Genomic DNA, 12,928 nt, shown 5'->3' with positions numbered 1-12,928 from the left:
GGGCCCCTCGCCGGAGGGGAAAGCGAGAAGGGTAGCGTCTTTAAGGGATTTAACCTCCCACCCGGTGGGGGGGGGGCGGCTCCACGACACCACCCCCCGCCTCCAAAGATTGGGACGGCGCCTCCATTTCTGTTTTGGGGCTGAAGGCTGGGGCTTGTGGATGGAAGCGGGTCAAAGGAAACGGTGATTATCACCTGGGAGGGGGAAGGGGGTGCCATCCTCCTTCCTTCCCTCTTCCTCAGTCTGCACCCCCTGCAACCTCTCCCCCCCCACACACCTTCTCGGGGTCTCCCCCCCCCCCCCCGCCCTTGTTGCTAAGGCCCAGACCGTCATCCCAGCAACAGCCTCAGTCATGTGACCGGCAATGGCGGCGCTGACGAGAGGTAGGTGAGCCCGGCGCCCCCCACACCCACCGCGCGCCCCCCGGACCCTGCTCGCACCCCCCGCGCGCCCTCCCGCTTCCCCTGCGCCCCCTCCTCGGTCTCCTCCTGCGCGCGGCGCCGGGGGGCCCGGGCCCGACCCCGCCGATCCTCTTGTCTGTTACCCTCCAGCCTGGGCCTCCATTTGGGGGTTCTGGGGCCCGCGATCCGGCCGACATGCATCCCCACCCAGTGGTGGGGCTGCGGGGGCTCTGCCGAGCCGGGGATGCGGGGAGTTGGTTCCGGGTCGCGTCTGGCAGGAGGTCGTTGGGGGGAGGGTGGGAGATGCGTCCGTTGATGCCCCCAGGGACCCTGGCCCTTCCTGGCCGCCCTTGTCGCCAGCCTCTCTCGGGCGGGCGGGACTGGCCCCGTGTCCGGCCGGGGCTGCCCCAGAGGAATCGGACCCAGCAAAAGCTGTGGCCCCGCCTCCCTTCTCTCTGCCAGCAGGACTCGGAGCAAAGGACACCTAGGTCCTGGCTTCTCTCTGATGGGGAGGGGGTGTTCCACCTGGATGGACCGAATGAGCCGAGGCTCTCGGGTTCCGATTTCGCTTTCTGAATCTTGAGGTGCATCTGGCCTTGAGGGGACTGGGAAGGAGGCACAAACGGAGAGCTGCTCCCTTTTGGATCAGTCAAGGAATTGAGGTCACACGAATGGCCCTTCTATTTGGGCCGCATTTGGAGGTGTTGTAGGGATAGCTCTGTAGCTGAACACAGCAAGACCGGGTGCAGGGAGGGGGTGGTGGTGGTGGGCAATATCAGGGTGCTCCAGCGGGTCCCCTGCGTGAGCTCCACCCCTCCTGAAATGCAGCCTAGGTTGCTGGCAGGCCTGGACTTCGTGCACTGGGTTTAAAAGGTGACAGCGAGAACTTTGTTATTGCAGGGGCTTCTGCCACTCGGTCCGCATTCCAAATAGACTCCAGCAGAAGGGACTGGGTTAACACTCAAGGAAGTCTCCCTAGCACTAGGAGCGGAATTATTGGCAAAATGTGGAGCAGGGCGAGAAGCTGGGGAGCAAAGGAGATATTCTTGTCCTTGTGATCTGAGGGAGGTGGCAACACAGACCTTCTGTGTGTGGGCTTTTCCCTTCCAGACTTCTCTAATCTGTGTCCCTAGGCTTTCTTAAGAGCCCCAGAGCTGAGGAAGAGGAAAGTTAGCTTGTTGAAGTTCCTTCTTTAGGAACTTGGCCAGAGGCTGGGGATGAAATCCTGCAAAAGACAGGGAGAGGAAATGGAAGGAGGAGTTTTTGTTTTGCTTCTGGGCTGACTGGGGGAAACGGTAATGTTTGTCATCCTAACCCCTCCTCCCCCACGCCCCCCTCCCCTAGTCCTGGTCAGCTGAGTGTGGAGACAGAGGGAATTCTGCTGTCACCGTCCATGGGCTTCCCAGGTATCTGCCTTTAATGGAAACCCCAACTCTCACCCTTAAATTGGTTTCCTCCATTCCGTGTTCCTAGTAATCCCATTCCCGGGAGATTGACCCCCAGGCTCTGTCTGTCTCGTGGGTTGCTGGGTGGGGGCACGTGGCAATGGGAGAAGGGGTTTTCCACTCCTTTCCCTTTCCACCCACCAGGTCACACAACCTACAAGTAGGGAGTGAGGACAGAGAGCGCGCCTGCATGCCAATTCTAAGCTCTTGAGGATCAAAGTGAGCAAAAAGGGGGGGGGGGTCGAAATCTCCTTTCCTTTTACAGAACCCAGTCCAGAGTTGGGGAGGGCCAGGATGCTTCTGTGATCTAGGGAGGAGTGTAGGAGAACCAAGACTGATGCTTACCTTAGATGACAATAATAAAGTTAGAGCAGCTTTCTTGCTCTTCAGGGGGTGCTGGAGTTTGAAAGATGGGAGGGACTGGAACATGAACTTGGGGGAGGAGTTGGGGGTTGGGCTCTGAGAGAGTGGAGGTAAGATAGGACTGGAAAGGAGTGGGCAGGAGGAGGCACTGGTATCTGTGAAATGGGGACCCCCCCACCCTGAGTCCCTTTCACCCTGGGGGCAGTGTCGTTCGTCCTGTCCAGAATGGCAGCCTGTGGAGGCACCTGCAAGAACAAAGTGACTGTCTCCAAGCCTGTGTGGGACTTCCTGAGCAAGGAGACCCCCGCCCGGCTGGCCCGGCTTCGGGAGGAGCACCACGTGTCCATTCTCATAGACGGCGAGACTTCTGACATCTATGTTCTCCAGCTTTCCCCTCAGGGGCCGCCCCCCGCCCCTCCCAATGGGCTCTACCTGGCCAGGAAGGCCCTCAAGGGGCTGCTCAAGGAGGCAGAGAAAGAGCTCAAGAAAGCTCAGAGGCAGGGGGAGCTTATGGGCTGCCTGGCTTTGGGGGGTGGAGGGGAGCACCCTGAGCTGCACCGCCCAGGCCCGCCCCCTCTCCGGGCAGCCCCACTCCTGCCCCCAGGGGCCCGGGGGCTTCCCCCGCCTCCTCCTGCCCTGCCCCCTCCTCTCCCTCCCCGCCTTCGGGAAGAGGCGGAGGAGCAGGAGAGCACCTGCCCCATCTGTCTGGGGGAGATCCAGAACGCCAAGACCCTGGAGAAGTGCCGGCACTCGTTCTGCGAGGGCTGCATCACCCGGGCTCTGCAGGTGAAGAAGGCCTGTCCCATGTGTGGCCGCTTCTATGGGCAGCTGGTGGGCAACCAGCCCCAGAACGGGCGGATGCTGGTCTCTAAGGACGCCACGCTCCTGCTGCCCAGCTATGAGAAGTACGGTACCATCGTCATCCAGTACGTCTTCCCGCCCGGTGTCCAGGGGGTAAGAAGACAACGGCTGCCCTTGCCCTTCGGTTTCCCCGGGCTCCTTGTGCTCTGATTGTCCTCTGATTTAGGAAAGCTGGGTGCGAGGGGAGTGTGGTTGTTAGATGTGATAGAGTCGTGTGGTCTGTCTCCTGGGATGCCTTCCCGCTCAGCTCAGTGCCCTGGAGCAAGAGGCCCCCTTGAAGCCTAGCTTTTCCATCCCCACGACCCCAAGGCACCCATGAAAATCAGGTATGAAAGAAAGGAATCGAATTCTGTTTCCTTGATGAACTTGGATGTTGACAGCTATTGTCAGCAGAGGTGAGGTCTGTGAGGATTGCGGCTCAGGTGCAGGCCAGCACAGAGGGAAAAGTCTGACCTCCCCTCAACAGTGCTGGGAGTGCTCCATTCCAGATTTATGAGACAGAAAACTTTGTCGACAGTTGAAGGTTAAAACAGGAGCGGCCAAGAGCCTATAGGTGTCTTCTTGCTTGGCGAAGAGTAATGTCCAGTTCTGGTTTGCAGAAAGATGAGGGAGCTCTGAAAGAGAGGAACAGAAAAATGGAACAGGTTAGACAGTGGAGGATGCATGGGGAGTGCTTTCAGGTGGAGAAGGGAAAGCTGACAGATAAATAATTCTGTCTTCACATTTCTGCTGAGTTGTCTGGAGAGTAAGACCCAGCTTACCTTCCATCACTTTCGAGAATACGTTTGTTGCTCGCAGGATTGGGAGAGCAGAAAGAACTTCTGAATGATGAATATTTTGTCTGGAAACAGGTTTCTGGTGCCCAGACCCTAGAGCTGGTCCTTCCGTGGAAGGCTGTCACTGCCCCAGCATCATTAGCTGGGGGTGCACAGCCAGAAGGCTGGCCACCATGACCCTCCATGGGCCTTAAGATGCACAGCTGCTCATTCTGCCTCCCCATTCCCCCAGGCTGAACACCCAAACCCAGGAGTTCGGTATCCTGGCACTACTCGGGTGGCCTACCTCCCGGACTGCCCCGAGGGCAACAAGGTGCTGACCCTGTTCCGCAAGGCGTTTGACCAGCGTCTCACCTTCACCATCGGCACCTCCATGACCACAGGGAGACCGAATGTCATCACTTGGAACGACATCCACCACAAGACCAGCTGCACAGGGGGACCGCAGCTGTGCGACATTCCTTCTTCCCTTCTCCTGGCTCTGCCCCTTCTCCCCATTCCAACAGAGGGAACCCCTTCTCTGTGGGAGCCTCCTAACTGGAGAGGACCACCCCCAAACTATTCAACCATCTTGTCCATCCCAGTGTCTCCTGTAATCATCCTGGTCCTGATGTGCCCAGCTTAACCTACAAAAATCAGCAGAATTGGGCTCAGTGATCTTGGGTTTGGATAACCTTAAGGAAGGTGGGGAGGGGCGAGAATGGGGCACCAGAATGAGGGTGAGCATGGGGGCAGTCTGAGTAAGCCTGACCCTCACTTCTCTTTGCTCCCAGGTTTGGGTACCCGGACCCCACCTACCTGACCCGGGTGCAGGAGGAGCTGAGAGCCAAGGGCATCACGGATGACTGAAGGACAGCCCCTCCAGCAGGACCCAGCGGAAGCCTCTGTTCTCTCTCCCTCTGCCCCCCTCGCCACTCTAGCCTGGGACTGTCTGACGGGGAAGGAGTTTGCAGAGGGAGGGGCGATCCCTTCCCCAGCCCCCCACCGGCCGCGCTTCAGTGCAGTGTGAGCCACTCCCTGCTGGCAGAGGCGCCGTCCCGGGCTCTGCTCCCCTCCTCCGCGTGTACATACTCCCAGCCGCCCTGCCCCCTCCGTTGCCCTTGGCTTTTTCTGGTACGTGCTGTGCTCCAGGGACCGCTGAGAAAGGGCCTGGGTGGGAAGGGAGGGTCTTCGGAACCTCCCACCCGCACACCCTGCTGAACTGTGCAGGGGGAGGGATCCGGCCGCAGGGAGCACCCTGGGGCCGGCTGCGTGCGTTCTTCAGAGTGAGTTCCCCCTTCGCCCTGAGCCTTGCCCTTTCTCTCCTGTCTCTCTGTCTCTGTCAGTCTTTCTCCCGCTCTTCTTTGCCCCCAATAAGGAGCCTCCTTATCCCCTTCTGGAATCGCCGCCAGACTGTAGCTTTTAATTTAATAAAAATAAAGTAAAATATGCAACTCTCTCTGCCGCGCCCCTTCTGTTCTGTGGGCCGGGGTAGGCGTGGGGTGGGGGGGCTGGGCCCGCCGAGAAGGGGCGGGGGCGGTGATGGGGCGCTCCCGGGGAGCCTCGCCAGGCTGCCTGCCTCCGGAGGGCCTGGGACTGCGGCACGCAGTCAGTGGGCTCCAGGACAACACAGCGAACCCCTGGATCGTGCTTCGACGGAGGACTTGGGATTAAGAGAGGTTTGTTTGTTGTCGAACGCCGGTTGTAGAGAGAGACAACCCTACCCCTTCAGAAAAGTTTGGCTGGGGTGGGAGTGGGGGCGGAGCCGGGAAGGGGGGCGGATTCGGCGGCGGCAACTCCCCGGACGCACGCAGGCCTCAGAGCCCCCCAGCTTCCGTGCCCCCTCGGCTCTGAAACTTGGAGGAGGGTAGGGGTCCAGCATGAAGCCCCCGGATCGCCCTGGCCCTGGCCGCACTGACCGGATACTGGGGGTCATGGGGGGCATGCTGCGCGCATGCGCCCTACCCGGGCAGGAGGGGGTAAGAAGGGGGACCAAGGTGGGGTCGGGGTCTTTAGCGGGCTCCAGGACGGCTGCACCCCGCAACTCAGTATACCCGCAGACAAGAATTCTGCGTAGTCGTCGCAGGAATTCAGAGTTCCATTAAGAGGAGCGTAGGCACGTTTTCGGGTGAACTAACTGCTCTCTCCACCGTAGCCTCGGCGACCCTTTTGTAAAGAGTGGGTTTTGACAGAAGGGGAAGCGGGAGGTGGAGGCTGGGCGTGGAGGGCGGGTTCCTTACGACTGCTCTGTACCCGCAGCCCTCGAAGAGAAGCCCCCTAGGGCCGGGGGGTACCGAGCCAGAATCTAACTGGACGGAGGGGGATCAGAGAGGGGAGAGCGATCGTGAGGTCCCCGCCTGGGTTCCGCTGCTCGGTAAGAAGCTGGGGGTGGGGTGGCGCCCAGTTTGCCATCCTGCGCAAAGTGGCGAATTAAAAAATATGCTGCTCGTATTAGCATAAAGGTTCGCATCTAATTTGCATGAGACTCTTAGAAACGTTGAGACCTCCACGCTTCTTCTCGCCCTCTAGTCGGCTGTGAGTCCTCCACCTCAGCGGGTCCCGAGCCCCGCTGGCGGAGTGTCCCCGCGCCCCACCCCTGGCCCCTCGCCAGCCCAGTCTCCAGGACTTCGCCTTAATTGGTGATTAGCCTCAGCTGGAGTACCGGGGCCTGGAGGAAAGAAGGGTCCGGCGAGAGGGCGGCACCTGGGCTGTGTTCCCCACAAAGAGCTCCCCATTCACGCACCCTCCACTGGGGGACCTTGTCCCCCGCCCGCCCTCCTCCCGCAAGGCTTGGGACAGTCCCAACCCCGGGACATCTTCGTGCAGGCCAAGGCCCCATCCGCCGCGCCCTTCTCCGCTGCAGAGGCCGAGGGGCGATCCTGGCAGACCCCGCCGCAGGGCTCAAGCCCCACCCCAGTGCTCCGCAGCCGGAGCCGGAGATGCGGGAGGGAGGGGGAACCCGGGGGCTGGGGAGCCCCGGCTAGAGGGGAGGGGCGGAGGCGCTGGGGACGTGGAGTGGGAACGTGGTGGTGCCTGGGGGAGGAGGGGTTCGGCTGAAGGGGGAACCGGAGGGAGAGGGCGGAGCTGGGCCGCGGAGGCCCCTCCCCGCGGCGGCCCGGCGGCGGGGCCTGTTATTCCGCTCGCCGCTCCGCCGGGACCCGCGCCGCGCCAGTGACTCGGGGAGTCGGCCCCCGCCTCCTCCTCTGCCCGGGCCTAGAACCACCCCCAATCCGAGAGGCCGGAGACGGAGCGGGAGCGGCTGCAGCATCCCGGCCCAGCTTCCTCCACCATCCCTCCCCTCCCCGCTGGACATCTGGACCACCCTGGGCCCCGCACCGGCTCCGGAAACCCTCCCCGCCCAGTTCGGCGGCTGGGCCCCGCGCCGCCCTCTCTGCAGAGCCCCCAGCCCTCTTCCAGACCAGACTTCCGCCTACCCCTGGACCCCCGCTCTCTGTTCCCTCCCTCCCCCCCTCCCCCAGCCTGGAGCGGGGTAGGAGGGAGGGGGGGTGTGCACCCTGCGCCGTCCCCGCCCCCCGTGATTCCCCCTGCATGGCCGACCCGGGTGGGAGGTGCGGGGGGGCCCGGGCGCCATGCGGGGGGGGCAGAAGGAGGGTCGCTGTGCCTGTCCCCATGTGATCCGAAAAGTGCTGGCAAAATGCGGCTGCTGCTTCGCTCGGGGGGGACGTGGTGAGTGTAAGGTCGCCAGGGCTCAGTGTTGAGTCGGGGGCGGGCTGAGGGGTTCAGGACTTGCCTTCGTCCCGGCCCTAGGGATTTAGAGGCTGGAGACGATGCCTGTCTTTTCCAGGAGAGTGACTTAATAGCTGATCTCAAAGATTCTTCTCTGCCTTCATTTCTATCAGTTCAAGTTAAGGAAATTGGGGAAGGGGCAAGGGACTTCTCTCAACTAGGTAGGAGAAGAACCCATTCATAATCCCCTTAGGCCTAGAACCACATCTACCCTCAAATCCTTTTGCTGAAAATCTACTTCAGATCTGTAGAGGGACGGGGTAGGGGGTAGGAATGAGGGATGAGGGGGCTACCAGGGGCTCTTTGACAAATCTCAGCTCCTCTGTCCCTGAGCCAGGCCAAGGATAACTGATGAGCTCTCCTCACTTGCCCCCTCTGTTGGGTTTTTGCTCGTGTTGGGGAGGTGGGCTGCAGAAGTCTTTCCTTTTTATAGTGGTTACAGCAGCTGGTGGAGGAGGGGTCTGGGGGTGGCAGATGGGCTCTTAGCTCTTTTTGTCCCCCCTTCTCAGAGAATGGTCTGTACCCATTGCAAGGGGGAGGGTTACAGGAGAGCAGATGGCCACCCCCAGCCTCTAGTGTGCCCAGATGGCTGCCCCCACTGCCATGCTCAGATATGAAGGAGCCCCCACGTGTAACTGGGGGTGCCGGGCATAGGGAGCCAGGCGTTTACTGTCCTTCCCCCCAAGGGTGCCCTGGTGAAATTTTCTTCCTGGCCAAATCAAGTGAGGATGGCGAGAGAGTGAGCCCTGGGGGAGAGGGGCCGAGCATCACAGAATGGAGCTTCTGGGAGCTCCCTGGGGACCCCGAATCTGGAGCTGAAGCAACATGTCATTCCCTTTCTCCACCCCCACCCCACCCCATCAGAGTCCTACTCTATTGCTGGCAGTGAGGGGAGTATCTCGGCTTCGGCTGCCTCGGGTCTGGCGGCCCCCTCTGGCCCCAGCTCTGGTCTCAGCTCTGGCCCCTGTTCTCCGGGCCCCCCACGGCCAGCCAGTGGCCTGAGAAGATGGTTGGATCATTCCAAACACTGTCTCAGTGTGGAGACTGAGGCAGACAGTGGCCGGGCTGGACCATATGAGGTGAGCAGGGCACCACAGAGGCATGTAAGACATCCATGAAGAACACCGGGAGAGGGCGGTTGGGTGCTACTGGTCACGGGGAGACACAGCTACTGTCCCTGACCTTTGAGACTTGACCTTTGGCCCCTAGAACTGGATGCTGGAACCAGCCCTCGCCGCAGGAGAGGAGCTGCCAGAACTGAACCTGCTGACCACATTGTTGGGGGGCCCCGGGGATAAGACACAGGTATGAAGAAATAAGGGCTTCCCAGATAGCTCAGTGATAAAGAATCTGCCTGTCAATGCAGGAGACACAGAGGAGTTATGGGCTGGATCCCTGGGTCGGGAGGATCTCCTGGAGAAGAAAATGGCAACCCATTCCAGTATTCTTGCCTGGAAAATCCCATGGACAGAGGAGCCTACGGGGCTATGGTCCATGGGGTTGCAAAGAGTTGGACATGACTCAGAGACTAAGCGTACATGAAGAAATAAGTCTGGGGTGGCTTCCCTCACCCAAGGGCCATCCATTTGCTTACTCTGAGATGTTCCTCCTTCCAGCCCCCTGAAGAGGAGACTTTGTCCCAAGCCCCTGAGAGTGAAGAGGAGCAGAAGAAGAAGGCTCTGGAAAGGAGTATGTAAGTGTCTACACTCTCTCTCCCTGACCTCCCCCCTCCAATCACACAACTTGCGGAGGACTATCTCTCACATTTTAGATTTGAGACTTGGGATTTCCTCCGAGGTTGGCCGTGGTAATGAAGGGGCTCCTAGTCCAGGAGAGAGGAAGTGGTTAAACCTGTTCTCTCCCCAGGTATGTCCTCAGTGAACTGGTAGAGACAGAGAAAATGTACGTGGACGACTTGGGGCAGATTGTGGAGGTAGTTCCCTTTTCCCTTCCCAGCTCTGGCCCAGCCCTTCCCCTCTTCCCAGGGCTATGTTAGGAGATGCTTCCTTGCTCCTCTGTCCCACCTCCCCAGTCTCCCAGACTTCCTGGACTTGTTGAGGTTCCCACTGGGATGGGCCCCACACACTCCTGCTCCCTTCCCACCTTCCCACAGGGCTACATGGCCACCATGGCTGCTCAGGGGGTACCCGAGAATCTTCGCGGTCGTGACAGGATTGTGTTTGGGAACATCCAGCAGATTTATGAGTGGCATCGAGAGTAAGTGATGGATCCCCTGAGAGCAAGGGGGAGGGGCACACGTCTGGCGGCCTCTGTGTCCTCGCCATGGGCCCACCGTGGCCTGAGGAATGTTTGGAGAGACTTCCTGGGGAACACCACGGGGCAGACAGCTCTGACTCGCCTGGGATGGGGTGTTTGACCTGCGTGTCCCTGGCTACCCGTCCAGCTATTTCCTGCGGGAGTTGCAGCGCTGTTTGAAGGATCCTGATTGGCTGGCTCAGCTATTTATCAAACACGTGAGGCTGGAGGGCGTGGCGTCCAGAAGGGGAGGGGCTTGGGAGTGGATCAGGCCTCACTGCCTTGACTCTAAAAAATTTACCCGCTAGGAGCGCCGGCTGCATATGTACGTGGTGTACTGTCAGAATAAGCCCAAATCAGAGCATGTGGTATCAGAATTTGGGGACAGCTATTTTGAGGTCAGTGGCTGAGATACTTTGGGGAAAGGGGGACAGAATCGTCAGTACGAGCCGGCTTTCCAGGCTGCAAAACCACCCCGTCTGTCCCTGTCCCCAGGAGCTCCGGCAGCAGCTGGGGCACCGCCTGCAGCTCAACGACCTCCTCATCAAACCAGTGCAGAGGATCATGAAATACCAGCTGCTGCTCAAGGTCAGGGCCACCTGTTTCCTGGGGGGCACAGCAGGTTGGGACAACCTTTTCTTCATTCATCTCCCCAGGGTTCCTAAGGCTCCCCCTCAACTTCCTGGGGGCCCTCACCTGTGTCCTCAGGGCAGGGTGTGAGGGGTCTTGCGGATGTCCTCGTGACCTCCCTGAGAATTTCTTTTCTGTGTTTTAGGATTTTCTCAAGTATTATAGGAGAGCTGGGATGGATACTGAAGAGCTGGAGGTGAGGGCTCCCATGTCTCATAGGACACACCAGTCACACCTATCTTCTTAGTCTCCTGGGTTCCTTTATAGCGCTATCTGGTTTATAGGGGGAGGCTGGTTGAAGAGGTCTGAAGAGGCCTCTTTCCCAACGTTGACAACGCTCCTCTCTTTACCTGCGTCCCAGCAAGCGGTGGAGGTCATGTGCTTCGTCCCCAAGCGCTGCAATGACATGATGACCCTGGGGAGACTTCGGGGGTTTGAGGTACGGGGATGGAGCAGAGTTCTTGTGCCCCAGGCTGAGTTCCTGCAGGGAGTTGTCTGCCTCTCCTGGGGCTGACAGGAGCTGGCTGGTCAGTGTCAGGGGGAGGAGGGAGGAGCAGAGAGTTGTCCCCTCTTCTCTTCTGGTTTCTCCCAAAGGCCGCTCTCCTTTGGTTTCAGGGCAAACTGACTGCTCAGGGGAAGCTCTTGGGCCAGGACACATTCTGGGTCACGGAGCCGGAGGCTGGGGGGCTGCTCTCTTCCCGGGGCCGAGAGAGGCGTGTCTTTCTCTTCGAGCAGATCATCATCTTCAGCGAGGCCCTGGGAGGGGGAGTACGAGGTGGATCGCAGCCTGGTTATGTGTACAAGAGCAGCATCAAGGTGGGGAGGGGTCTGCCTGGGGTCAGGGAGGCCTCTGAGAGGACATCTGGCTCTGGGATATTTGTTGGAGGGGGCAGGATCCAGAGTAGGGGCTGAAGAATTTGGGGGCTGCCTCCTCTTTGCCAATCCAGGTGAGCTGCCTGGGACTGGAGGCGAACCTCCAAGGTGACCCTTGCCGGTTTGCACTGACCTCCAGAGGGCCAGAGGGTGGGATCCAGCGCTACGTCCTGCAGGCTGCGGACCCTGCGGTCAGTCAGGCCTGGATCAAGCAAGTGGCTCAGATCCTGGAAAGCCAGCGGGACTTTCTCAATGGTGAAGCCCAGCCCCTCACTCCTTCCCATCCTCTCTCACCCCTTTGATCTCCCGAATCCCTCCCTGCCCAGTCTCTGATCCCTGCCCTCTCCCCTCATCTCCACTTTTCCACTACTCACTCAAGATTGAGTAACTCAGAATCCCCCTAAAGCCTCAAGCAGCTTACATTGGCTGACAGTCCTTGGGCGGGGAGGGCAGAGTGGGAGAGCATGGCCTGAGCAGAGCCCCTAGAGAGGGTGTGTCTCTGCTGTAACCCTCCTTCTGTGCCCCTCTTTGCCCCAGCGCTGCAGTCGCCCATTGAGTACCAGAGACGGGAGAGTCAGACCAACAGCCTGGGGCGGCCAGGAGGGCCTGGGGTGGGGAGCCCCGGGAGAATTCGGCCTGGAGACCGGGCCCAGCTCCGCACACACACACCCATCAATGGCTCTCTCCCGTCCCTGCTGCTGTCGCCCCAAGGGGAGGTGGCCAGAGCCCCCCTGCGCCCAGACACGCAGGTATGAGGAATGAAGCTCCCTGGGTGTAAGGGCAGAATGCGGGGGGCCTCCCTCTCGGTTCCGGGTCCCCAAACCCCCATATCATCCTTTTCTTCCACCACCTTCCTTTTGTCTGCCCCTTCCTACTTCCCAGCTCTTGCCCTCCCCCACTCCAGTTTAACCCTGGGAGACGCTGATGGTCTCAGATGATCTAAGATGTCTGGCAAGAGGGCGTGACTCGGGGCTTACACTGACAAGACAGGAGTGAGGGTGGATGCCTGAACTTCTTTGATTCTCCGACTTGAGTCTCTTTTCAGGCCCCCAGTGCCGCCCCCCAGGCTCCTCATGACCCTCCTCCAGTTCCACCAGTTCCGGACACCCCTCCCTGCCGAGCCAGACTCGCCAAGCTGGATGAAGATGAGCTGTAACTGGTGAAGGCCACGGGGCTGGTGCTGACTCAGCCACTCTGTTCCCCCAGGAACTTCAGGGCAATCCTTCGGCACCGCTCCAGAATTCCTCCCTCTTGGTGTGTCTGGAGGGTGGGCAAGGCTGGGAGTGGTGTCAACTTGGAGGAGGGCACCTAGATTCAAAAAGACTTCTTTCTGCCCAAGGAACACAGGTTCCTTCAGCTCCCACCCCTATGCATGCATCACAGGTCCCCCCAAAAGGAGGATATGTGGGTGGGTGGGTGGGAGGGCTGGGGCAAGGGCCAGATAGAAATGACTGGTTTTGTTTTTGATTTTTCTGTTTTCTGAGAATAAAGGTTTTGTTATATCACTAAAGCTGCTGTCTCAGCAGAGGGAAGGGGAAGCTGAAGTTGGGGTAAAGGAGTGTGGAAGCGATCAGATGGCCCCCTCAAATCAGTCACT

The 12,928-nt window shown here is 59.8% G+C and overlaps 2 protein-coding genes across 5 annotated transcripts; both read left to right on the top strand.

Moving 5' to 3' along the window:
- Positions 1-12: 12 nt before the first annotated feature.
- Positions 13-5,284, top strand: DTX3 (deltex E3 ubiquitin ligase 3). 2 transcript variants are annotated; one of them, XM_043888943.1, is made up of 6 exons: positions 13-383; positions 1,746-1,807; positions 1,991-2,065; positions 2,434-3,163; positions 4,079-4,296; positions 4,620-5,284. In XM_043888943.1, exons 4-6 carry the CDS (start codon positions 2,435-2,437, stop codon positions 4,693-4,695), a joined length of 1,023 nt encoding a protein of 340 aa, XP_043744878.1. In that variant the 5' UTR covers positions 13-383; positions 1,746-1,807; positions 1,991-2,065; position 2,434; the 3' UTR covers positions 4,696-5,284. The 2 variants fall into 2 exon arrangements, with proteins under 2 accessions (XP_043744878.1, XP_043744869.1); XM_043888934.1 differs by having other exon boundaries at positions 15-383; positions 2,415-3,163.
- Positions 5,285-5,368: 84 nt separating this feature from the next.
- Positions 5,369-12,841, top strand: ARHGEF25 (Rho guanine nucleotide exchange factor 25). Of its 3 annotated transcripts, XM_043888820.1 has the most exons (17): positions 5,369-5,504; positions 6,085-6,199; positions 6,355-7,512; positions 8,437-8,651; positions 8,782-8,877; positions 9,189-9,265; positions 9,439-9,505; positions 9,686-9,789; positions 9,977-10,046; positions 10,137-10,226; positions 10,324-10,416; positions 10,604-10,654; positions 10,820-10,897; positions 11,074-11,274; positions 11,406-11,586; positions 11,869-12,080; positions 12,377-12,841. In XM_043888820.1, the coding sequence occupies exons 3-17, from the start codon at positions 7,416-7,418 to the stop codon at positions 12,485-12,487; spliced, it is 1,743 nt and encodes a 580-aa protein (XP_043744755.1). In that variant the 5' UTR covers positions 5,369-5,504; positions 6,085-6,199; positions 6,355-7,415; the 3' UTR covers positions 12,488-12,841. The 3 variants fall into 3 exon arrangements, with proteins under 3 accessions (XP_043744755.1, XP_043744761.1, XP_043744744.1); XM_043888826.1 differs by lacking the exon at positions 6,355-7,512 and having other exon boundaries at positions 5,372-5,504; XM_043888809.1 differs by lacking the exons at positions 5,369-5,504; positions 6,355-7,512 and adding an exon at positions 5,604-5,804.
- The last annotated feature ends 87 nt before the right edge of the window (positions 12,842-12,928 follow it).

Source organism: Cervus elaphus, chromosome 3, assembly GCF_910594005.1.
Source record: "Cervus elaphus chromosome 3, mCerEla1.1, whole genome shotgun sequence".
Lineage (NCBI taxonomy): Eukaryota > Metazoa > Chordata > Mammalia > Artiodactyla > Cervidae > Cervus > Cervus elaphus.
This window is presented reverse-complemented; position numbering and strand designations above follow the sequence as displayed.

Bases quoted from the DNA above. Each gene is read 5' to 3' on its own strand.
- DTX3 (XM_043888934.1), top strand. The intron at 3,164-4,078 runs GTAAGAAGACAA...CCATTCCCCCAG, and splicing joins TCCCGCCCGGTGTCCAGGGG to GCTGAACACCCAAACCCAGG. The intron at 4,297-4,619 runs GTGCGACATTCC...CTTTGCTCCCAG, and splicing joins TGCACAGGGGGACCGCAGCT to GTTTGGGTACCCGGACCCCA.
- ARHGEF25 (XM_043888809.1), top strand. From the start codon at position 5,706: ATGAAGCCCCCGGATCGCCCTGGCCCTGGCCGCACTGACCGGATACTG. The intron at 5,805-6,084 runs GTAAGAAGGGGG...CTGTACCCGCAG, and splicing joins CCCTACCCGGGCAGGAGGGG to CCCTCGAAGAGAAGCCCCCT. The intron at 10,047-10,136 runs GTGAGGCTGGAG...TTTACCCGCTAG, and splicing joins CTCAGCTATTTATCAAACAC to GAGCGCCGGCTGCATATGTA.